General features: G+C 39.5%; 2 protein-coding genes across 3 annotated transcripts; one reads left to right on the top strand and one right to left on the bottom strand.

Moving 5' to 3' along the window:
* Nucleotides 1-113: 113 nt before the first annotated feature.
* On the bottom strand, nucleotides 114-6946 carry LOC146459079 (mitochondrial S-adenosylmethionine carrier protein-like). Of its 2 annotated transcripts, XM_085090016.1 has the most exons (10): nucleotides 6910-6946; nucleotides 6483-6585; nucleotides 5877-6033; nucleotides 5046-5155; nucleotides 4836-4940; nucleotides 3668-3760; nucleotides 2836-2905; nucleotides 2283-2347; nucleotides 1358-1431; nucleotides 114-607 (listed from the first exon to the last, which is right to left on the bottom strand). In XM_085090016.1, the coding sequence occupies exons 2-10, from the start codon at nucleotides 6522-6524 to the stop codon at nucleotides 472-474; spliced, it is 852 nt and encodes a 283-aa protein (XP_084946142.1). In that variant the 5' UTR covers nucleotides 6525-6585; nucleotides 6910-6946; the 3' UTR covers nucleotides 114-471. The 2 variants fall into 2 exon arrangements, with proteins under 2 accessions (XP_084946142.1, XP_084946141.1); XM_085090015.1 differs by lacking the exon at nucleotides 6910-6946 and having other exon boundaries at nucleotides 6483-6706.
* A 1423-nt stretch (nucleotides 6947-8369) lies between these two features.
* On the top strand, nucleotides 8370-24961 carry LOC146459078 (protein DD3-3-like). Its single transcript, XM_085090001.1, has 15 exons — nucleotides 8370-8527; nucleotides 10004-10057; nucleotides 10143-10229; nucleotides 12087-12182; nucleotides 13264-13320; nucleotides 13402-13483; nucleotides 14023-14139; nucleotides 14669-14827; nucleotides 15916-16088; nucleotides 16615-16854; nucleotides 19543-19713; nucleotides 20369-20553; nucleotides 21267-21480; nucleotides 22297-22622; nucleotides 23285-24961. Exons 1-15 carry the CDS (start codon nucleotides 8427-8429, stop codon nucleotides 23467-23469), a joined length of 2247 nt encoding a protein of 748 aa, XP_084946127.1. The 5' UTR covers nucleotides 8370-8426; the 3' UTR covers nucleotides 23470-24961.
* Nucleotides 24962-25494: the final 533 nt, after the last annotated feature.

Here is a 25494-nt window from a genome sequence, read left to right as displayed (position 1 = left end):
CCCAAACATTGTTCTTGTGTATAGTTTGGGAATTCTTTTCCCCTGAGAAGTGTCGAAAGGACTTTGAAAAAGTCTGTGTACCAGCCAATGGCGAGAAAAAAGGCTCGTGAAGGTTTGTCTGCAATTTACTCTTTTATTATCAATGGAAATTAATCAACAGAATTAGATAGAGTGGTTTTCAATTGAGCGTCAAAAGTAATTTCGCGTTTGCTTTAGTTTTGCTTTACTACGCTCCGTGATTGGTCAGAAAACTCGCGCCACTTTCTCAACCAATGACAAGCCAAACTAAAACCAACCGTGACTCGCTCGCACATGTTTTCCCGCTCTTGACACCGGTTACATGTATTTGGTTCGAGTTCTGATTGGTCCTTTGGGTTGTTTACGCCTGTGTGATTGGTCGGAGTAATTACTTTGGTCTTGGTAGGTTATACGATACTGAATTGAAGACCGCTCTATATGAACGCGTATGAATTACGTCATTGCCCCATAGTCAGCGTTCAGTTCCAGTTTGTCTTGAAGGACAATCTTAGCTTTTTCATAAAAACCAAAAAACACAGCTCCTCCTGCTGCTATCCACGCGGTTCTTAATGTTACTCCTGCAAACAAACTGCAAAAAGATAAACCTCAATTAAAATACGTCTTTATCTTGGCATATTGTACTGTTGTATACAGGCAGTCAAATGAGGCGAAAAAACAAGGATTGTTTGGTGCAATGTCTATTACGAAAATCACTCAAAGTGTCTTGAATTACAAACATAATTTACAGGGTTATCGTGACATTTTCAGATAGTTTATAATAGAGATTTTTCATTTTCAGGTTCATTAATGATGTAAATAGAGACTACTAAATATCACTAGTACCCCATAGGTAAAGACATTTGTAAGTCAGTATCTCATTACTCCTTTAAATCTAGCCTTAAAACAATATATCTAAAGCAACTACTAAATCTGTATCTCTATTTTTGACATTGCATGCTATTTTTTCTCAAATGTTTATTGATCGTTTCCCGTCTATTCGTTTCAACTGTAATTGTATAAACCGTCTCACAGTCTTCAAACATTATATGTAACAACTCTGTAATGAGGAAGCCTTATTCTATAAGTCCTATGGTTTTTCTAAAGGCTTCCTCACCACTTTCTCTGTAATATATATTTTTCATATTCTTATTTTGCATTTTTGTAACGTGCGTGGTAAAAAAACAAACAAACGAATAACACGCCATGTTTACGTTCAAATTTAAACTTTTAAGAGCCGTTAATAAGCCGCTCGCGGCTGACCTAATAGAGTGCTTGCTACAATGTTGACATACTATGGGGAAAAATAACTCACAATTTTGTAAAGTATAACGGCTCTTACCCTGATATGCCCTCCCGAGACTTAATTATGAGTATCACTTGTGTTAGACTGGCTTGAGTGTACAGCGAATCTTTCTGTTGATAAAAAAATCAACGCATCACGGTTACATGCAAACAAAATAGCTGCAGCATTTTCAAATTTTAGCAGTTTGCAGTGAAACATGCCAGATTTCGGCCCTGTCTACGTTTTCGTTTTAAAACATATGCTTATTCACACGTGTTTAGATCGTCCGGCAAAGCAAGGCGACAGACTACAGGCAATTTTGTCTCATGCAGAAAACAAAAGTTTTCGAAAAACACTCTTCAAGGATGGATGATATCGAGAGAACCGCGAAAAAACGAAAAAAAAAAAAAAAAGGGAAACATGCGTGTACGCGCGAAACTTGCCACACGCGCGAAGACACGACGCGCGGGGAAGGAGTCGCGTCTCCTCTTGGGGGATTTTCGTAACGTGCTTGTTAACTCGTCTGCTATCCCGAAGAGTCAGCCGAGTCTGCTAGCAGTCATTAAAAAAATGGTTCTAACTTATGAATCTGTAGATGAAATCCTAAAGTGTGACCATTCAAATGAAAGCTACTGAGCAGTACTTTCTTGTGGTGCTGTTCATTATGCTGTACAAGGTGGTTCTAACTTTTGAGTCTATGGATGAATCCCTAAAGTGTGACCATTCAAATGAAAGCTACTGAGCAGTACTTTCCTGTGGTGCTGTTTATTATGCTGTACAAGGTGGTTCCAACTTTTGAGTCTATGGATGAAATCCTAAAGTGTGACCATTCAAATGAAAGCTACTGAGCAGTTCTTTCCTGTGGTGCTGTTTATTATGCTGTACAAGGTGATTCTTAATTCTGAGTCTGTGGATGAATCCCTAAAGTGCGATCATTCAAAATGGTACGGTTCGTTTGCATGTTCAACTCTTTCAATTTTACCGGTGCAAGCATGACTCTTGTTTTAGCAACATCAAAAGGAGTTGTTACAGCAGCTGAAACGGCACCTGCAAAAGAGAAAATAAAGATACTTAAGAATCCTCCATGTTAAATAAGTTCTTCTTTTGACTTTTTAGATGGAATTTCAACCAAAAGCTACTGCGCAGTACTTTCCTGTGGTGCTGTTTATTATGTTGTACAAGGTGTTTCTAACTGTTGAGTCTGTGGATAAAATCCTAAAGTGTGACCATTCAAATGAAAATTACTGAGCAGTACTTTCCTGTGGTATTGTTTTATATGCTGTAGAAGGTGGTTCTAACTTTTGGGTCTGCGAAGAAATCCTAGAGTCAGTACTGTAGGGTTTGACCATTAAAATGAAAGCTAAGGTGCTGTTTATTTAATGTTGCATAAAGTTGTTCTAGAAGGTGTAAATTAAAAACATCCTAAGGTAAATAAAGTAAATCTATTGAAAAGTACTTACATTATTTTGATTTTTATCATTAAAGTAAGAAAAGTAATTTCTCATCGTTAATGCAGACAATCAATAATCACGCACCTCCAACAGCACCACAAATGGCAGACTGCCATGCCCAAACTGGTTGACCTTGTTTCCATGCCCATATACTCTAAATAACACAAATTGAAACAACACATCCAATAATAAGAGTGGTACATACAAGATTGTTTTGTATGTGTTTGCATTAATGGAAATGGATAGATAGATAAAATCTTATTAAAAATCTGATGGCTATCTTACATGTAAAGAGTTTACCCATAAATAAGTATGTGTCTACAGGTTTAGCCCTGGCTTTTCAAAGACGCTGAGGTAGAATTTAATATTTCCTAATACAATACAAAATTCCTTTACTTTTCGCTGATGTTGAAAAAAATTTGTTTTTCCCTGATCAATTTGGCAACCCTGATTATGTTCTGTGCAAGTAAAGCCTGGGTTCAGATGCCGTACTTCACATGAGCCGCATCAAAATCAAAGTGAGACCGATCCAAATTATTAATCCTGGCTGAATTGATTCAGACGCCAAACTTAATTCAGCCGAAATTAATAAACTGAAGTATATTATGACTAAAGAAAATTGCAGATTTGTAATAATTTACGCATTTGATTTAGCTCATGTGAAGTACAGCATCCGAATCAAAGCTGGTCCACAGCCGTTATTCCTGGCTGAGCCAGGTGGGTAAAACGGCTGACCTGATCTGAATTAGATCGGCCATTTTGAATAATTTGATTCAAACGCAGTACTTCACATGAACTTAATTCATTGAATTCGATTTGGCTCATGTGAAGTATGGCATCTGAACCCTGCCTAAAGCTCTACGTTTGAATCAACTAGGGCATAGATAATATGTCTTCACTGATATCATAGACTTACCTTCAGTAATTCCCATAATGGATATTGTATTAGTGCAAATGGTATGTCTCTTATGAGTGTGTTCCAGTAGCCCCTGTACAAACCACGAAAGCCCTACAACACAAAACACAATAATGAAATAGTCAAAATAATAATCATAATTTAATTACGATAGACCAAAATACTGTACAATATACTAAGGTACCATAAGTCTTTGGCCACAGTCACCCTATTTGTGTTTATGCCACAGGATACCAAAGTACATGTAGGTGTATGGGTATGCTAATAAAAAGATATGGTCAATCAATCAATCAATCAATCAATCAATCAAACAGTCAATCTTTTATTAATTCATGCAAAATAATAAAAGCCAAATAATAAAAGCTAATTGAGATAAGTTGAACTACAACACTGTTGAGCTCTCTTTAATAATGGTAATTGAACTGAGTGGAGTGCAATTTGGTCTGAAATCATACGCATGGTTTCAAAATCGAAAGAGCGCACAGCACGAGTTCAATTTGAAATCACAAGTATGATTTCAGACCAAAATTGCACAATACAAAGTTCAATTACCACTTTATTACACCCATTTTGAAATCTCACTGTTTTTTGTCAATATTAATATTTATTTATTCACTTCAGGAAACCCAGTTTCAGTTTCATTTTGATGGGCTAAAAAAAGATGCTATTTAGAGCAAAAAATGGTGTGATTTGTGAATAAATCGCACTGTTGAGAGCCAATCAGATTGCAAGGATCACCAGTGATTTCAAAATGGGTGTAATAAATGTGCAAATTGACAGGGCTGAGAGTATAACCGCCTTATTTTTAATTTTTAGGCCAAGGTTTTGTTTTGCTCAAAAGTGCGTGAGTTTTTAAAGTGTCCTTTAATTTAGTCAAAGAACAGAGCTCTGTGTTTACTCTAAGTTTCCAATGACAATAAGGCCAAAATATCACGTCAGTGCCATTTCATGTTGTCCAGCAACAGAAAAGAAAGCTATGAAACAGAGCAAAGGATGCTGTGGAGAGAATAAACACAGAATGCAAAAATTCAGGCATTTTTGAGCAAAACAAAAATTGGTCTAAAATTTGACACAAGACAGTTATGCTTTCAGCTGCCCTTCAATAATGGCATCGACCTCTTTAGAATGCAAAAAAAATTACTAGAGAGTTGTGAAATATCTAACATACCTCTTGAGCAAGGGTGAACTTCAAAGCTTGCAGACTGCTCAAGTGTGTGTACGCCTGAGCTCGCTGTTTGACCACTTCAAATGGGTTTCTTACAAAAAGTGATACCTGTTTCAAAAAATACACACAGCATCAACAGAGTAGGTATCTTGCGACCAGGCAAATAAGAGCAAGTGATTGAACTCTCACCAAATAGCATTAGCAGTAACTTACTACTTCACCAACGGTCGCAGCAAACATGTGGACAAATGGAAACACTGCAGGTGACACCCTTGGTTTGAGAACATTTTTAGTCAGCTCATAGGAACAAAAAAAGGTAGCAGCTGAAAAGAGGAAAAAACATTCTGTATCAATAAAGGAAAATGAAATAAGAAAGTTAATCTTGAAGACTTTTTTTGAGGATTTTTAAGAACAAACAGCAGTCCAATAAATTCCAAATATATTAAGCCATGCACTTAAATTGAGGAAAGGAATTGTTAGTGACTTATTTTTGGGACTCTCTCCTCCGCAGAGGTTTGATGGGGTGTTATGTATATCTGCGGAATGAAGGGAGAACAGGCACAAAAGCTGAAAGAATCAATAGGCATAGCTGCCTTCCATGGAATTTTATGCCTCCACCCACCTTTCTCAGTGGAGTTTTCCTTGCGGAAAGCCCTTGATCCTCTTCAGAGGAGAGAATTTTTGAGATGGGCTTGAGGGACTGTGAGGGCTTAATATTGTTGGAAATTTTGCATTTCAAATTATTAGTTAAGTTTGATAATAAAAAGTGTCAAGGGTGGCAGTCTAACCTTTTGCTGGCCCAACTCAAGCAGTCAATAGGATTAGATCTAGAGGGGGGGGGGGGGGGGGCGCTTATCAGAAGGATTTTAGTGTTTGAGATTTTGTGGGCTTGTATTCAGGGAAGTTAAATTGCACTTGATGGTACTGGTATGTCAAGAAGGCTTTACCTGAGGGGGGAAACCAACTGGCGCCTGAAGGAAATCCTAAGAAAATCACTCTGAAAAGATTTACGTAGAATTTGATGGTATCTGAAGAATGTTTTACCTGAAGGGGCAGACCCACTGGCGGCAGAAGCTAGTCCAGAGAAAATTCCCCGGAATCCACCTGATTTGACAAAACCTTGTGCTGACTGCAACCTTGTTTTCAGCGTGTCAAGTGGAAATAGTATCACATCAACTGCAGTTCCTGCTACCCCTCCTGACTAAACAGATTTATTGTGTTAGTTTAAAATCCTGAAACATAACAGTCAGTCACATAATAATCAGAAACAATAAATTGTTATTCTTGAAATACTTAACACTGTAATGTAAAGTAAAATTTGTATCTTTTTACCATCAATAAACAAAGGAATTCTCTGTGGGAACTCTGAAATCTTGCTGGTAATGCTTAAATATTACAATTTTCCAAGTATTTTGATTTTTTTTCAGTTAATGCATCTTTTCGAAAAGATTTCCAGAGAAATCTTCAAGATTCCATTTAAATGACAGACATTACAAAGAGGAATTTGAATGTTCATTTCATTTCTTGGAAATACTGGTTGTGTGGGATGTTGACTGACTGTAATTCAATGGGATTGCTCTACTCAAAGAGTGCTTCTCCCTTCAAGTTTACTGCTGAAATAAATGCAGGCTTTGAAAGCCCTTTTCTTACCAAAAGAGCAATGCGAAATGAAACTGCTTTTTCCTTTGTCATCTGAAGTCCTTTTCTTTCAAACTGCTGGAATGTTTTTCATGATCAACGAATCCTCACTGAGCTAGTAAAATAATGAGATTTCATTTCAATTACTCCTAAAATTAAATAAGTTTGTACCATACCGTCCTGCAGTAATATTTCAGGGGACCTTTTCATATGATCTCTCTTGGCGCACTTTGTTGATTTCAAAGGGGAAATCGGGAAAGTAAAATACTAAGCTACAGGAGGCTCGTGGGAGCTACTGACAATTTAAATTTAGATGTGTGGTACTGCGCAAACATAGTACGCAACATGCGTTCGTTCTTATTAAAAGCAAATGTCGATTAGTTAACCAAAAATGACCAGTAAAAAGGCAATTACCCCACCGACAATGAAGGAGCCAAACCTGTGCCTGGAGGCCGCCATTTTGAAAATTGCTCGGGATTTCAACATAACAGCTTCAAGTAAAGCACAACGAAGTGTAACTACCTCGTACCCAGATTTCCCAGGAGCTTGTTAAAGCACGTACACAGGCGGCCCAAGCTCAGGTTACGAAATAAACGTGACTGGTAGCGATCAGTACCGGGCGTATTGTGTTACATTTGAATTTATATAGGTTTATATGGGAAACCAACGGCTTTGTTCAAAACAGTAGAAATTTGAACGATTTCTCAATAAAATTGACTTACCTTGACTCGTTGTTGTATTCTTTGTTGCTTGTCTGTTTTTCAAGTCGATTGGAAGCGATTTCGGGGAGTTATCGTTTCTGTTGACATCCACCCCAGAAACGATAACTCCCCGAAATCGCTTCCAATCGACTTGAAAAACAGACAAGCAACAAAGAATACAACAACGAGTCAAGGTAAGTCAATTTTATTGAGAAATCGTTCAAATTTCTACTGTTTTGAACAAAGCCGTTGCAGAGATGCCAACCTCTGAAGATCTGAAATCTGGAGAGTCCCCCACCCCCCACCCCCCTATCACCCTACCCTCCCCCCTAAACAAATTGATACACTTACCCCCGCCCCCTCCAGTTGGCACAAAATTCGCACAGCACTAGAGCTTTTTCTGTCCTGCTTTTTAATTGGTTGAACTTTTGTCCAACCAGAAAGTCGTTTATATTGCAATAATGACAAAAGCGTATTTTCTTTGGTTTCCGTCAAAGTTTGTGGCAGACTGGTTAAAGCAGGTATACAAATGTACCATGACACAATATTTCTTAAATTTATGGAACATTTGAGTTGAAATACTAGCCTGTTGTGCTAATAAAACACCAAGTGGCTTTTATCCGGGAGGTTTAGTCGGGAGATTCGTTCCGTATCCGGGAGACTCCCGGATAATCCGGGAGAGTTGGCATGAGTGCCGTTGGTTTCCCATATAAACCTATATAAATTCAAATGTAACACAATACGCCCGGTACTGATCGCTACCAGTCACGTTTATTTCGTAACATGAGCTTGGGCCGCCTGTGGCACGTACAGCCTTTTTTGACCGTCATTTGGCCACTGATCATAACGAGAAGCAATAATCCTGGGATACTTTCGTTTCACAATTTCGCCAGACTTGTTGAGCCAAATCTAGATGAAACGAACTTCTCTAAAAGGGTAATTTTTTATTATAGAAAGCGCGAAAATTTTTGTAAAAATATACTTGCGTGTTACGTGCAAGCTTCTTTGTGCTCATGATCCGGGTTATGCTCGTCGCAGCTTCTGTTGTACGTGTAAACGAATGTACCTCGGAAATCATAGCCTGCAAGCACGATCTCGGGGGCTGGCCAGTGTGCTCAGCTTGGCAATGATGTCATATATCCCGCGCGCTCCCGGAAGAGAAACCTATGCCCATATTTGGTATTTTGTTAACAGGGTTATAAACAAACGATTTCAACATCACCTCCAGAGCTGTCAGCTGCCGAGATATCTCTACATGGTAGTTCAAAACGCTTCCAGAATGAAAATGAATTCTCTTCTTTTCTTTTCGTTTTTGTGGAGTTTAGTTTCAGCGGATATTTACATGCATAATCCGAGGTAAGCATGAATCATGGGTGTCATACTCTTGGGTATAATGTAAGAATACCGGAGCATTCAAGTTCTAATTCATTTCGTGCGGCCATTGTTCTGGTGATCCTCTCCTTGAAGATTTGGTTTTGTTAATCTTTGTGATTTTCTGGTTATTTCAGTTCCGTTTTCGAATGGTATGTATGCGATTCTTCTTGATCGCGGATTATATAAGAGCGCTAAATATTCTTCTAATTTACTCAAATATGAAGATCATCAACTTTGTCAAGGTTTCTTGCATTTTCCCTGAGGCCAGATGTAAAAGGCAGCACATGTCAAAATTTTAATAGCTGGGAAAATTTTGCCAGGAAAGATACGTTTCCCAGAAAATTATAAAGCGTATTTACAATTTGGTGTATTGATGAAGAGTGAGTGGTTAATAATTAACAAGTTTGTCCATTCCTTGCGCAACTTTCAGATCAAACTACACAGGTACAAAATAAACCAGGAATTTTTTTAGGGTCGTATGCGGATTTAAGATTACAGGAGTCTGTTTTAAGAAAGATGGGAGAGAAAGAGAAGACTTGGTACTGCTTTGTGGAGCTGTTAATTGATCCCAGCATATAACAGCACCCTAATCTAAGGCAGCCCACTTCCCTTTGATTAACACCCCTATAAGTTGGACACCTCTGAGACAGACACCTTTCTGAGACAGACAATAACTGTCTAAGACATCCATCTCTGAGAGAAACCCCTCTCTGAGACACACTTTCCATATGATGGAGAATTCTCCAAAGTGGACAGGTTTCTAAAATGGAGACTTCTCAGCTGATCTGAAGTGGTGTTTCTTTATTATGGCTGATTTTTATGGTACAACTTTTGCTTATGACTGTCGTGCAGAACTTCATGCTGCAGCACATGCTCCTTGCTTCATGCAGAAATCATATACATTTCTTATCATTCAACATTGCCTACATTTTTGGATGTCATAGGATTTTAAAACTTGTTTTAAAACCTCAGGGTCATTTTAAGTACTGTCTGTGACAAGTTTTATGTTTAATTTAGATGAAACAGTTATTCATATTGTAAGATTGTTATTAGCATATCAGATACCATAAAGTCATGCTGTCTAAAGGCTGGTTTTCACTTGCGACGGAGTCAGAGTCGGAGTTGGAGTCGTAATCAGAAGCGTAGAGCTTATGATCTAGTGAAAACAGCTTTGCTTAAGCGGAATGCAAGCGACGGAGTCGTAAGCGGAGTCGGAAGGAAATGGAAACGTTCTGATTCTTCTGACACCGATTCCGTTACGCTTATGACTCCGCTTACGACTCCAATTTTTGATTTTCACTAGGTCATAAGCGCTGTTACGACTCCGCTTACCACTCCGACTCAGACTCCGTCGCTGGTGAAAACCAGCCTTAAATCAACCTTTAGAGAGAAGTCGGTGTGACTACTCAGTTGAAGCAATAAGTCTAACATTCCCTTTACTTTGTCTAATTTTTACAGAGGATGCAACAACCGTCTTGATGAAGCTCGCAGAGAACGGAATAATGCAAACAGGTGAAATTTGATTGCTAAATTTTGTATTTTTGTCTGGCATTTGACTGTGATAAGATCATTAGACAATGTCCCTATTATCTCACAGGCTGTTTGATTCACAAAACAATAATCGTGGCGGATACAATGTGGGAAAGTTGTACTACTATGAAGGTTCAGTCCTTCCTATTGAATGGTATGTAATTTTTAGTTCATGTTTATAATTTTTGTACCATTACATATTAGGGGTAAAGAATGCCGTCCTTGAAATATGATGGGTCTCAGCAAATTTTCAGTGAGTTTTGAACTCTCGGCATCTCAAACTAGAGACTTGGAATCACAAGCTCGTGATAAAGTGGATCTCGGAATCTCGTTATTTGAGTCTTGGAGTCTTGCAAGCCAAGCTAAAGTTAAGTCTGAATGAACCGTCGTAAAACAACAACAACAAATCAAAGAATATTTGTGAAATAATGTCTTAAATTGTTAACAGAGCAATCATTACAGTTAAATATGTAAGCTTAGAAAAGTTCTGCTTGTAAATAATTTTTTGTAATTCAGGGTCCCGTTGTCTCAGCGAGTTTCCATTTTTACCATTCTATATCAGGGCTATCAACCTCACACGTCTTCAAATATGGAGAAGGGAAATCGCCATACAGAGGTGTCGCATCAAGGCCAAATTCAAGGGTTCAGTGTGGGGGAGGGGGGGGCCGTACATTCACCAGTAAAAAAAAAACATGCTAAACAATTCAGATTTCCTTGAACGAGAGTCCAGCTGACGACAAATGGCAAACTTCATCAATTATGTGGGAGATTACATACATAAATTTGGAGAAATCTGCAGATTTCACTGAAGATACGCCTGAAAATCTGGAGATTACAGACATCAATCTGGAGACTGGGAGATTCGGTTCAAAATCTGGAGTCTCCCGGATTATCCGGGAGAGTTGACAGCCCTGCTATATATATAGCCCTCATATTGATTTTCAGTGATCAAAAACATAATTTCTCACTATAAGGCAGACACCTCCCTGAGATAGATGCCCCTCTATTGGGGGTATACCTTACTATGCTAGACACTTGCTTTAGGTTGCCTCCTCCCTAAGGGAGACACCGCTCTTTGTGGTAGACTTCTCTGTTACTTAAATTAAAGCATTACCGTAGTTTTTTTAGTTGAAAACATATCTATGGTTAGCAAATATGATGGACAGCTGTCATCAGGGAACACCTTTTATAATTACTAGATGGGGATTGGACACCTTTAAAGTTACACCTAGTTTAGTGACCTCTCTCACCTCTCTAGTGTCAGACACCTCTGAGATTGGCACCTGACCAAAGATAGACATCTCTTTGTTTGCAACAGTTCTCTAAAGTTGGCAACCTTCTTAATGTATTAGGGGTTAGTTTCTAAAGGAACAGGGGTGTTGCTCGGTGGGGTTGTGGAAACAATTGTGTTTGCTTTATCAGCTGATAACTAAAGGTATTTTGGCCGCCGTAAAGAGATTTAAGAGCTGATGCTTCGAGCATTAGCCCTTTGTCAGAACAAGTTGGAAACCGGTGAAGGGCTAACTTGAAACACCAGCTCTCTCTTTAATATGGTGGCAAAACCTGACTAAAGGGGTAGTATCACGCAGATTTGATGTCGTTTCAAAACCTAAAAATGTTTCTCTGTCAGCAGAAACAAAGAAATAATTGTCTAGTTTTGTCGTATATTATCATCCCAGTGCGATGAAACTGGTGATTAGTGCCTCTGGCTAGAGACAGAGTAGGCCAGTATGGACTGAAACTTGACAAATATTAGGCTAATGTTTTTCAAGTTCTCGCATTTTTGTTTCCAAAATGCGCCAGAACAGATCACGAGTTGTCCCTTTCAAGAATTGAGTTGATTTCTTTCCTCTCGTCATTCTATAATTATTTGGCAGCTGATTGAAGGTCTTATTTCATCATTTTTTACAAAAGATACCAAAAACCCCATGATACTTCCCCTTTAATGTAAGCACCTTTCTAAGAGTGTTTCTTACATATTAGTACCTGACCTGCATTTCATTTATTTCAGGACAAATCAGCATTCCTGTGCAGACCCCAACAATCACTGTGAGATGATTTTGCAGTATATGTGTGGTGATAATGTGCGAAATGGAATAACTACTCAGTAAGTTTATTTATGATTCACTTAATTTGTATTACTTTTTTTAGCATTGACTTACCGTGTAGCATGAAAATTTTGCGGGTTCTAATTTTTGCGAATTTTGCGGATTGACCTCGATCCGCAAAAATTAGTTCCCGCAGAAAAAAACACCCGCAAAATAAAACGCCGCAAAAATTAACTCCCTTCACTGAGTCAAATTTAAAACATGTGCGCTTTTAATAGACTTATGCCACGATAGCGAGCGATATACATTGGACTTAAACAAGAACATTAACGTCATTTTTCATTGGAAAAAGCAACTAGAGCTGTCAAGAGTAAAGCAATTCAGTACATTAGATTGTCACAAATGGGTCATCTACAGGAACGCACAGACTTGAATCATGCAGCAGACCAACCGTGTTCTAGTGGCGCATCTGCGGGCGGCTTGCACAGAAGTGCAGAAGTTCAACTGAACAAGAGTGTTATTATTATCGACTGAGTCTGTCTCATTGCGTTACAATAGGGCATAGTTAGCAGGCCGCTCCCAGTTAGGTCTCAAAGTTGTATACTAGCTGGAGTACATCTTTCACTCGAAAGCCCCTCTGTATGCCTAGAAAGGTTTCAGCTACGGCAATTCAAAAATTCATACTGCTTTCTTCTAAAATAATATACGGTAATACCGGTCGTGGTAAACAATATTAACGAAACAGTGTTTGGCTGTGCATGGTAGGGGTAGGCTTTTTGTTTAGTTGTTCATTTCCTTTGCGTAGTAAGGTATAACAGTGATATGTCTCTCATTCGTAACTAGAGTGAACTGTGACTCAATTGACCGTTTCAATAAAAGTTGAAAATATTCAGGTTTGTTCCACTAAATATTCTGCTGCTTGAACCAGAGCATCGCAAAAATTAGTTCCCAGTAGAAATTCAGTCGTCTCAAACCGCAAAAATTTGTTCCCGCAAACCACAAAAAATCGCCAATCCGCAAAATAAAACTCCCGCAAAATTTTCGTGCTACACGGTAATTAACATGGTAAAATGAGTTTTATTTGTTTTCTTTTTTATTCCTAATGGATTCAATGGTGACGGTACCTTTTTGTTTTTCCAGAACAATTCCAGATAACCCAGGCTTGTGTAAAAATTATGACTGCAACAGTGATGTCAGGTAGTTATAAAAATTTGCAGAGTCTACCTGTTAACTCTTTCCAGTCTTTTGTGAAAAGGATATTAAAGTTTCTTTTTGTAGGTTTGGAATGCATGAGGATTATGACTATTACAAGAATTGCAAATACAGGTATCGAAACAAAGGGCTTTTCACCGCTGATCAGGTCAGTATGAAAACGTTTTGTGTTCCTAATTGCCTTAACTGTTGCGCTTCAGGTGAACAACAACAACAACAACAACAACAACAACAACTTTATTTGAGTCTCAAATCTTAATAGCCTGGCACAAGTGCCCTACTAATTGGGGAAACTAAAAAAAATATTTGAATACAGGATGAGAAACATTAGAGATCACAACCATAGCGTGGGTCCCCTGTACCTTAGAAGCAGGGTAGTCGAGTGGTTAGGGTACCCAACTTGAAATCTGGAGGTCCTGGGTTCAAGTTCCACTCTCCAGAGTGGAATTAGTGGAATTACTCCGGTTTTCCTCCCTCCACAAAAACCAACATTTCCAAATTCCAATTCGACCTGGAAACAGTGGAGAGAAGAGCCACCCCGTGGATTCCACTGAAATTCCTATTTATTTTTATTTTTTTATTTTTATTTTTAAACTCGGCAAACAGACAATGGAGGGTCAGATCTAGCTACCAACTAATAATCATTTTCCACCTAATGATAAAACCTTTTGTTTTTCATTCATACAGAAACTGAAAAGAGATGCAGCTATCTACACCAGACAGAACCCAGCAGGAACCCGGCGTGGATATGAATGTCCCGAGGAAAGGGATTATTATCCTTACTGGCACCCTACCCCGTGGAAGGTGTGAAATTGGGTTCCCTGTGGTCACCCTTTCCCTTCTATTCCCTCCCTATCATTTTCTCTTAACTCCTCACCTTCTTCCTCCTCTTTTTCTCCATTCCCATACAAACCTCTTGGTCTCCTGTGCATACGGATCATCATGGGTAAATGCATGTCATGAGCTTTTCTCGAAAATCAACTAATTTAATCCAAAGTATCTAAAACTACGAAAACGTTCCGTTTTCCAATTTATGTTACAGTTTCTGGCTGCATTTTCTCGCATCTTTCACTCCTTATTTTGCAGCATTTACAAAAGTGACAAGAAATTGGTCAATCCGGGAGGGGGTGCGTAGTAGGGGTGGGAGTTGAGCCAGTTCTTTTTGGTGGGGGTGGGCTGATTTAAGCTTTGTGAGGGGAAGGGGTAAGGGAAAATAAAATGTCCAGTTTTCCGTTCACCAGAGGTAATTGGTATCTCGGCATTCTTTGTTGTTTATTTCTCTCTTCTTTTCTGCTCTTTCCTTTAATTTCTCTCTTTTTCTTCTATCTTGCAGGACATTGCAGTTTTAACCAACGATGTTTCAAGGTGTGAGATTTACCAATCAGAAAGCGAGAATGTCAAGGGACGTTGGGCATGCGAGTTGTCTAAAGAATACTTGAAGAAAAAGAACTGGAGGAACTATAACATACCAAACACTCGAGAGGAATGCGAGGTATGGAAAAATCTGAAGTGCCGTGCAACAAAACGCAAACTCGTGTGTTTATGTTCATTTTTTCAAGGGGACTCGACAAGACTGAGTTTAAGCAGAATTCTTCAAATGGTGTCTTCTTCAGCGCCGGATCATTCGATGCCTTTTTGAAAGGCGTATTTTTGCAAACTAACTCAGTGTAATCCGTTCGGATGTTTTAACTGAAAATTTAAGTGGCAGAAAATTCTATACATACACATTTCCCCCTCCGAGAGCAAAAGACATATAAAAAACCAGGAAAGATTTATTGCTGCTCAATGTTTCGGGGTCATCGTGACTCCATTATCAAGAGCAGCAATAAATCTTTCCTGGTTTTCTATATATGCCGTTGCTTCAGCAAATCCCTGCTGATCAAATGTTTGAAAGCAAAAGAGGCAAGTTTTCCATTGGTACAAAAGTTTTAGGTTACGTTTCACTAACGAATACTTTAGTTTTTCTTCACAATTCAATACGAATTTCTGAGGCGGGTGTTATGCCCTACGAACAGGTATTTACCGAAACATACCATTGAGTACTCCATTTTTTTAGTTTTTATTATTTTTTAATTTTATTATTCTTTGCCAGTAAAGTGTTTTTACAATGAAATAATAAATAGTAAACAGCCCCTAACTTCAACCTCGTTCCCAGGGCCTCTTGAGGTGGCCCCTAACTTAACCGTAAATCCCACGTTAAAGTATCGTATCGTATCGTGTCGTTCCATCTTGCTCTATCTTTGCATAAGTTTTTTGATCTACCAAAGAATGAGATTGCAAGTTTGGACTGAAATTTCGAAAACGAGATTCTTCGCCCAGATGGAAAAAGGCGGCCTTTCCATTTGAGACGAAAAAGACTTCAGGAATATTTGCTAGATGGAAAGCGTCCCAGTGCTTTCCGGCACTCGAGTAATAAGAGCGTTAAAAGTCATCAATTATCTCAGTCCCCGGGACTGCAAAAACTGCTGTAAAGTACCAAGTAAACGCATCTTGTTTTTGTCACCAGGAATCCCTCCCAAATTTTTTTTAAGGATATCTGATTCTCGTAATATTTATCATGATCTTTTCTTTCTTCACAAGTCAAAAAATCATACATGGAAGGAATTTCCATCACATGACCTCGCCGCTCCGGAATGCAGAGAAACTGACTGGTCACGTGACAATCACCTTGGTAACGGAAAAGGAGGCTATACCAACAAGTACAACTGGACTTTGCCTGATTTGAATCACGAGAATTGTGTTTTACGAATCAGGTATGTAGCAGTTACTTACCCCCAACCCCCTGTCGCTTCATTTTAAACGAAGCTTCCTTCCTAGAGCTCTTCCTCCCATACTTCTTCCGTTTGGAGCGTGGAGCGAGCGAGGGAATCGCGCGTGAAAATCGCGCGCGAGAATCCATGCTACCGTCAGAGAAGAGACAGCTGAGATTAATAATAATAGCCGTTTATTCACAAATCCAAGTGAAAAGGAGATAAATGAGGTTTTCTCTTTCTAGTTTATCTCCTGATAAGAAAATAAATTAAAACATTAATTATTTACAACTTTTTAAAATACTTGACATGAAATATATAGCACGTCACACAATAGAAGAACTTAGAAAAATTTGCAAGATGACATCTCAGTCTGTTCTTAAAGGTTGTCAAATCTTCCGCCTCAGCAATTTCCTTAGGCAGATTGAGCTCCTCAGATTCGTCATTTCGCGATAGATAACACCTATGAAAAAAAAATTAAATTGCCTTTTATGTACTTGAGGCTTACTTTCTGTTTTTCTTATTTTAGATATAATATTTCCACTGGTGACTATGATGGTTGGAACTCGTCCGTTAATAGCTCCATGAACGTATTAAAACAACAATACAAGCTTGGCATAGGGGAGAAGTACGGAATGAACAAGACCACTGCCGCCCAGAGAGGCTACGTGTTCAAACAAAACCCTGAGGTTAAACTCTTTCCAGGGTTTGATTTAAAACTGAGACTTGCTATCAACACTAATCAGTATGGTCGTGTTTTCCAAGACAGGTAAGATTAATTACCCCTTCAACCCCTAATATCAAGAACAAATTCTCCTATCTTGTCTCCATACTTTTCTTATAAAAGTGCCGGGGAAAAGTTGGTTAAATATCAAGAAATTCACTTTGAGTGAGCACATCTTTAATTTTCAAATGACCTCAGTGGTTGAGTAAGCATTGATATTACAAGGAGAAATTTGATGGGGGGGGGGAGGGGGAGGGGGTGATGGGCACCCTTTAAATTGCACAATACCAGATCGCTCTTCTGCCAGCACCAAGAACATATCGAGGAATCAACAACGAGGAGCGAGGATTGGATTCTAGTGGAAAGATGGCAGCGGTTTTAAGCCAGTTCTGTTCACACCAGGCCGGAGTATTTTCACAACGGCATAAAATGCTATCCAGCATAGTGCAGACTGTCGGAAAACATTATCGCGCTGAGTAACGCGACTTACATGTACACACATATATATTTTTGTTTGTTTCCTGTATACTTAAGAGACGTTTAATTGCTTTGATTCTTATCGTGTATAATGGACATTCAACAGTTGTTTCCAGATAAGAAACCTTAGTAAGTTCCGAAAGGAGATAATGACTGTAATTCTTGAACCAAAGACATGTGTTATAGAGTACTTAAGATAGAACAAGGAATGTAAGAGAGAGATTTTTGACTTGTAGAGATTGTTGACTTGTAGAGATTGTTGACGAACGTAGAGTGTAGAACTGTTGGGAATAAGGGACCGTTCATTTTTTATGAGCATGGGGGGGCTGGTGGGATTTAGGGGGGGGGCCACGAGAAAAAAAATGGCACTAAAGGGGGGGGCTACCAAAAAAAAATGAGTGAAAGAGGGGGGGGTCACCAGAAATAATTGGCTAGTAGGGGAAATTGAAAGTGGCTCAACACAGAAACAGATGAAGAAATTGAATATTATTTCAATTTTATTTAATGCGATTTTCCTAACCACTTTTAATTTGTTTTACATACTGAGGTCGAAATCTGCATTTTATATTAACAACAACTGAGGAAATGAAGCATATCTGTTGGGAAAGCAATAATGAATATAAACTGAGGTAGACACCTATGTTTGTACAAGTTCAAATTAATATAAAAACGTATCAGTCTCACTATTGAATCATCCTTGGGGGAGTAGTTTTCTACAAAGTGGTTGTACTCTGAACTATATCAATAGATTGTTTAATGTTCTTTTTAATAGTACTCACTTTTATAAAGACTGTTGATTAGTAAATTATTTGAACCCAGGAGTATCAGTAGACTCAGTAGTATGCCTAGTGTGAACATCCAGATTAGTTTTAATAATAGAACTGTTGTTGGTGACTTCAGTTGACGGTAAATCTGAGCCGTAAGCCATCTTCAGAAAAGCTTGTAACTGTCATTTTTAATAGCAGTACTTTAATATCCAGGCGCGTAGGAGGGGGGGTTCGAGGGGTTCGAACGAACCCCCTTTACAGATCAGTAATGGCGGAAGAAAAAGCACTTAATGAGAAGGTTGAGCAATTACATGAGGTGTACCATGCGAGAGAGTAGAATGTCTGCCCTGGTTCTAATGCATATCAAATATGATATATATGCCTGTCAATTTTGACGAGATAGTCAATTTGTTCGAAGGCCTACACCCGAGAATGATGCAGTTTACCAGCTTGGTGTATGACTATCAGTAGATCGAATAGCTATCAGAACTCGACAGGGCGCGGAATGTACATTGAACTTTCTTGTTTAAGTTGAAACAATTATGCCGTAGGAATGATGTATATAGCTCAAAAAGCTGCTGTAAAACAAATTTGTGATTTGCCTAAAATGGGTCTCAAAATGCAGGAAATGAGGTTTCTGGGAACCTAGATTTTCAAAAATTTGCGGGGGAGCATGCCCCCGGACCCCCCTAGTAAGCAAGATTTGGGGCTCAACGAACACCCCTATCTAACCCTTACATACGCGACTGATATCTGTGCGTCCGCTGTTTTTTTCTGTTTAATATGACTCGTAATCGTTGATTGGTATGCTTCGATCCGTATTTTGTTAGTCAAATCTGTACGTGTATTAATTGTTTCTACTCGAAGGGGAGTAATTTCACGTTAACCATTTGCTTGATTAATTTTTATAGTTTCTTTGAGAATCTAAATGGAAATTTAGGGTTTGTCGTTGCCGTAAACGTGTTGCTATCTATAAAACGTTTTTTAAACAAGAGAAATCTTTACCTAAGTAGAGAACGGTTACTTGTTAATAGTACTGTAAAGAAATCACAGTAACAAATTATTACGTCTATCTTTGATATAACCAGTACATAAGCGTTTTGTTAAAGTTAGGAGTATGATTTGTTTCTGGTTGGGCGGGAGGGGGGGGGGGGGTCATCAGAAAAAAATAGTTCTGCTGGGGGGGGGGCCATGTGGAAAAAAATTGCATGCTAGGGGGGGGTCACTCATACAGTTTCGTAGTGGCAATTAACCAAATCCCACCAGCCCCCCCATGCTCATAAAAAATGAACGGTCCCTAAAGTGTGGAAATACAGTCCAGTCTTGAAGGTGAAAATTCCCGAACATAGACATTGCCATAAACAGAAAAAAAAATCATACATCGTACATGATCGCGATCAACCGCAATAAGGGGGCATTAACCCTGTTTTATTTTTACTTCAAAGATTTAGTTTGTCTGACCTTTGAAACTGTTATCTACCTTTTGTAGGTCTCACACCTTCGCAGTACGCGAGCGGCCTTCTGACCTGCAGAACGTAAAGATTCACAACTTAAACGTCCGTGGAAAGCGCGGCAACATTGTCCAAGTGTACCCAGGCGTAGAGTATGACTTTGTTCCGAACAGTTTACGTGTCAAGGATGGCGATTACGTCCACTTTCAGTAAGTCATATACAGTCGAACCTCCCGTAAGCGACCAACCGAAATGCCAAGATCTATTTAGGTGTCAAAAGTCTCCGGGTGCTAACCTTCGTTGTGTTTACAAATACGTTCCCATCGGTTTTGAAGTTGGGACTGATACTCGTCTAATAATAGTGCGGTTTTCACTTGATTGTCGTAACACAAAAGCCGTTACTCTGACCAATCACAAAAAGCGTAAGCAACACGATGAACCAATCAGAACTGGAAGCAAATACATGTTACTGGTGCCAAGCGCGGGAAAACGCGTGTTAGCGAGACACGGTTTGTTTTGGTTTCGCTCCTCATTGGTTAAAATAAAATGGCGCGAGTTTTTCTAACCAATCACAGAACGTAGTAATACAAAACCAAAACAAACGCATACTTACTTTCGGCACACGATTGAAAACTGCTCTAACAACTTAGCATCACTAAGCATAACTCTGTGGGACGTTAAAGAAGCCACTCACTGTTCGCAAAGAGTAGGGAACGTAGTTCCCGGTGTTGTGGTCTAGTCTTTGTATACTCTCATGGTTGGGTGGGTAAAACGCTCGGAGATATTAGCTGCATAAGCTGCTCTTAAAAATCCGAGGGTAAATAAAGGTGATGTGATGTGATGTGATCACTGTTCTATTTTTAGATGGACTGGTTCAAATACCAACCCTAACAACAATGATGGACAGGGTAAAGCGGGCACTGATCGATCAAATGTGGTGCTACTTAGCAGCAATGAATGGGGCAGAAACTACCCATCACTCTTGGACCAAACCAATCTGTTAGGACTAGACAGGACGAGTCTGCACAACCTGGCTGTCTTGGACAACAGTAAGATATACTTCATGATATACATGTATCGTAAATTGTTGTATACACAACCTGGGTATGAACAAACACGGGCTCTGATTGGCTGCCTTTCAACAGAATATCATCTCATATCCTATATTGACATTGACATTTATTTGCCTTTTTTCCAGTATACAGCTATTTCAATTAACGTTGTCGCATCAAAGTATAATTCTGTAAGACAAGACCTCAAGACTCTGTGGATTTTTTACGAATAAGTTAACCAAAATCAGCTATGCCTCGTCCGTCCAGTGAAGATATATGATGGCGAGCCATTTGGATGAAAGAAATGTTAGGATATCAAATGGATGAGGTGGCAGCTTCTTCGAAGATGTCTTTAAGCTTTAAGCTTTGATCCGACAACGTGAATTGAAATAGCTGTATTTACAATTTATCCAGAGTTTAATGTATGGCGAGGTGACCTCTAGAAACCACCAGGCCTATAGCGTAGCAGAGGAGAAGTCACCAATGTATTATTATTAGTCAAATCGGCGCACTGCATCTCGATAGCGAAGATCGCCGCGTCACTTGTTGAAATTAATGTGCCAACCAGAGGCCGATTGGCTGTTGGAGCAAAGGGAGAGTCATCTTCGATGAAAACTTTATAACAGTCCTCTGAATTGGGTAAACTATCTATTAGCGGGCGTGGCTTTAGTGACGACTAGCTACATTTTATATTTATTAACGTTGAACAGGGCAGTTTGGTGGCGAAATGTCTGAGCTGGATGATGCCGGAACATACTTTGACTTGGGGCCAAAGAAGGTGACAGGGATCGGCACATACTACTACATGAGCACCAGGAACAATAACTTCTCCAACCGAAGCCAGAAAGGACGCATTGTTATATCAAACACAGAGCAGATTTCTAAGATGATTGGTAGGCTTGGTGGCACTTTGTCGTTTTCCGAGTAAGTATTTCACAATGTACTGTTTTTGTAAAAGCTCTTCTAATTCGACTTGTTGACACACCCACCTCGGGCTTTGTTTGGAAATAAACTTGCTTGTTAATCTCGTACCCAGATTTCCCTGAAGTGAGAGAGGTCTGGATACCACGTGATTACTTGATAGTATCATTGCGACAGAAAGGTCACCACTCGGCTGACATGCGCTCAGGGTTTTTTCCAGAGGAGGAAAGGAAGTGGAGAAAAATGTCAGAGTGCAAAATGTTGGCTCCTCCTCCCTTCTTCGACGGAATAAACGGGAGATGGAAATGGCTTAAATGCAGCTTAGCAGTCGGTAAACCTGTAGTGGGAGCGAAAGCCAAACATTACGGGTCGGTTATTAAAAGACAGTTTAGATGGTGTTTAACAAAACCACGTTCCAGGTAATTTTCAGTTTTGCCATCAGTCACATATAAACACTCCTTGCTGCTGACGGTAATAAGAAGGCGTGCTTCCCAGACTAGAAAACTATTTATCTACTTAAAATAAACCACTTATAAACTGATTTGGAGGCCCACTGATTGTCTTAAGCCGCGGCCTAAGTTAGACTCTGTTTAAATAACTGGCCCGAAGTACAGTAGTTGTGAGCTTCACGCACGTGAGAAAACACAGAGACCCCAGCCAGCCGCTACAGTTCGCTATGGGCTATTCACTCCATTCATGATATAGGCGAAAGGATACTTAAAAGGCTTGAAGAGTTTTGCCCGAGTTTAAGGTCTTCAGTGACTTTTGTCTCTGTCACTTTATAGACATCTCTAATTCTCTCTTTCTCTTTCTCTCCAGTGGTCAGCATGTGACGTTTGAACCCGAAACTCTGGCACAGTTACAGCCAATCAGCGTAGAGTTAATGTCCCCGGATGACGGCCAGAAGATGATCGAGGAAAAAGGCGGGAGGATGGGTGTCGGTAATGATTATGCAAGTGACTTCCTGGCAGTCAATCCACATGCCTTAAAAACAAAGAAGAAGTTTGCAATCGGGATGAAGGTGGACTCCAGCATCACTTCCAAAATACAGTTTTACCGCTCCTCAGACGCGCTTGACTTGAAAACTTGGTACAAAGTGGATTCGTCAATATCTGACGGGTTTGCCACGCTGGAAGCGGACGAAGGTACTGAAACATTTCTTTATAGCATTGAAGGTTCCTTGCTTTGTGAAATTTATTTACACCAACACGTAGGTAGAGTTTTTTTCAAGCAATTAGACATGTAAATTAAACCTTTATCAGCCAAAAGGTGTGTTTTGGGGACACAGCGCCTGCTGTTTGTATAAGCTCCTGGCCCCGGTTGTTCCAAGAGCGGGTAATTTTATCCACTGGATAGGTCGCTATGCGGCAAATAAATGTGTGCAAGGATTTCCCTAAAGCCCAACAATTTGTGTATACAGTAGAAGCGTATTCCTAATTTAAGTATGGGATTGTATGGAAAACTTGCCAGAAGTGTTGTTTGGAGTAAATTTGAACCGCTGGATAGTGACTTATCCACTGGATAAAGTTATCCGCTCTTTGAACAACTGGGACCTGGGGAATAGTGCATCTGCATTTGAAAAGAATTCATGAATGTTCAAAGTGACTCTTGCACAGAGATATGTAACCATTTTGGCAATTTGGTGCTCTGACCTCTGACCTCCTCCTTAAAAAATCAAAATGAGCAAATAACCGCATCGTTGCCGCGGTTTCTCTCTCTCTCTCTCTGTCTTGCGAAAAAAACCCTTTGGCACCCAGGGTACTGTTGTTTATACGTTCTATAACAGTATTGTTTACTTTATTTTCAGGTGGGGTTTACGTGGCTCGCACGCTGCCTGACAGCGCAGCTATAGCCGGTATTGTTGTCACGTGCCTTATTATCGTGATCGTGATTGGTGGAACAACGCTTTACTTCAGACGTCATCCTGATAAATGGAGGAGTGTGAAGAGTTCTTGCGTGAATGGCTGTAGATCGTGCAAGACGAGTGTCTAATGTCATTTTTAATCCGGACGAACTCGTAAAAATGATTTAGCCTGCAGAACAGTTGGCGCAGCGATGATGAAAGTTAGAGCGAGGCACGAGTGTTGGGTATGCTTACTATCCAAGCATGCCCTCTTGGCTTGGATTATTGAAAGTCGAGAATTCACTGTTAATCAGGAGTCTTAGGGCGCGTTTTTTTATCCACAATTCTGGAATAAGAATGGTTGGCACGGAATGCTAGGAATAATTCGGATTGTCTGCATAAAAAAAAACCCCGTCGGTCCTGGCTGAGTAAACATTGCGTAACAAATATGGCGGCCGACGAAGAGGCTGCCTTTAAAGCCGTTATCGCAGCAATTTCCCACGTACTTTTGGTACAATGAAACTAGAAACAATGTTTCATTTTGTCCAAAAGTGTAACCTGATTTTTTTCTCCGGTAGAGACGTATTTGAATCCGCAGCGCTCATCTCGCCGTCCGCCATCTTGGATTTTCATTCGCAACATTCTGTTCATTCTGTCCCTGGGAGCAGAATGGATGCAATGGCATTCTGTCCATTCCGGAATAGGAATGCGAAATAGAAAAACGCGCGCATTTTACATTCTGTCCATTCTCATTCCAGAATTGTGAATAAAAAAACGCGCCCTTAATTCTACTACGTTTATGTTAGGGACCATGCGCAAACACCACAGAGACGGTAAAGCCCAACCTCGTTCCCAGGGCTTGTTCCTGGGAACGAGGTTGAGTAAAGAGCACAACGCATGCGTCTTCAATTTCTTTAGGGTCACGCAACTGTTCATTTCAGTGGACATCTGTTGGGAAGGCCTTACTGGGGCCTTAATGGCGTCGGAAAGTCGGATTTGGCCGTTAAGAAAATCTCAAGTTTTCTTCGGTAAAATGCCAGCCTGGAAAAATAATTCCTTTTGTTCTTGGAGGGGTGAATATGTCGTAAAAATGAGAAGAAACGTCAGCTAGCATTTTTGTAAAGCCAACAACAGCTTGACTGTGTAGATCAGGGCCCAGTTGTTCGAAAGCCAATTAACGTTAATCCACGATTAAAAGTTAACCAAGGTTTTCAACTCGCTCGTTAAAAATGTTTTTAAAATTTAATTTTAAGCTAATGGTAAAGAAAAGCCAAAGTCAAAACTGAGGGACAGAAATCTTTTTGAAAAATCTTTATTGTTTAGTAATTAAACTTGAATCAAAATTCTCGTTGATCCAGCAGTAGCTTAATCGCACGTCAGCAACTGGGCCCTGGGGAATAAGATTTCATTCCCTAAAACTTTCTACAACTGTTAAGATGCAGAAAGTTTAAAAAATTTTCAGCTAAAGAAACGTGAAAAACTTCAGAAAAACTTAGTAGTGCTTCGAACGAGCCAGCTGTGTTCTACAGGCTAAATATTATGTGATATCGAATTATAAGAGAGATGCAATGTGTTTGTTGATATGAAAATTATATTTGTACTTTTATATTGAACATACAATAAATTTTTGTGGAATTTGTATGCTTTTGTGCGGTTTCCAAGTTCCTGTTTATAGTAAGGAAAGTTAAGCAACGACGACGGCGACAGCAACGAAAAAGCCGCAAAACAATTGTTATTGTCCCTGCCTGCGTGGCCAGCGCAATCGGGGAGGGAAGCGTGTTGTAATGAATTATTATATGAGTGCGTTCAACACCTTAAATTGGACAAATTCAGCTATGGTGGACCCTTTCAACTCGTTTCAGTGGCCGACTTAAAGGAGCAATATTCAAAGATTATTCGAGTTTGTTATACACCTCAAATTTTATAAATTGGGCCATTTTACACCCCTTCCTGTAGACTTTCTAAAAGCCCTTTCCAATATTATTTTCCCTCCTATGTTATGTTGGATTTGGTTCTTCGTTCGTGGCTCACTTTCGCGACTTTGTCGCTCAAAGTTTTCAAATGGACTTGTGTCACGTAATGTCGTAATGTTAATATTGTCATCTTAACGAAATATTCGAAGTTTCTACTCTGAATTAACAATTAACTGCAGTTCTGCCGCCGCTTTGTTCACA

Source organism: Pavona decussata, unplaced genomic scaffold (genome assembly GCF_977016875.1).
Source record: "Pavona decussata unplaced genomic scaffold, jaPavDecu1.1 SCAFFOLD_223, whole genome shotgun sequence".
Classification (NCBI taxonomy): domain Eukaryota; kingdom Metazoa; phylum Cnidaria; class Anthozoa; order Scleractinia; family Agariciidae; genus Pavona; species Pavona decussata.
This window is presented reverse-complemented; position numbering and strand designations above follow the sequence as displayed.

Coding starts and splice junctions, on each gene's coding strand:
- LOC146459079 (XM_085090016.1), bottom strand. CDS start 6,524: ATGACAAAGGAAAAAGCAGTTTCATTTCGCATTGCTCTTTTG. Junction 5,156..5,876: donor CAGTGGGTCTGCCCCTTCAG/GTAAAACATTCT, acceptor TCCTCTTTTCAG/CTGCTACCTTTTTTTGTTCC. Junction 1,432..2,282: donor CAAGAGTCATGCTTGCACCG/GTAAAATTGAAA, acceptor TTTTATCAACAG/AAAGATTCGCTGTACACTCA.
- LOC146459078 (XM_085090001.1), top strand. CDS start 8,427: ATGGTAGTTCAAAACGCTTCCAGAATGAAAATGAATTCTCTTCTTTTC. Junction 10,058..10,142: donor GAACGGAATAATGCAAACAG/GTGAAATTTGAT, acceptor ATTATCTCACAG/GCTGTTTGATTCACAAAACA. Junction 13,484..14,022: donor GGCTTTTCACCGCTGATCAG/GTCAGTATGAAA, acceptor TCATTCATACAG/AAACTGAAAAGAGATGCAGC.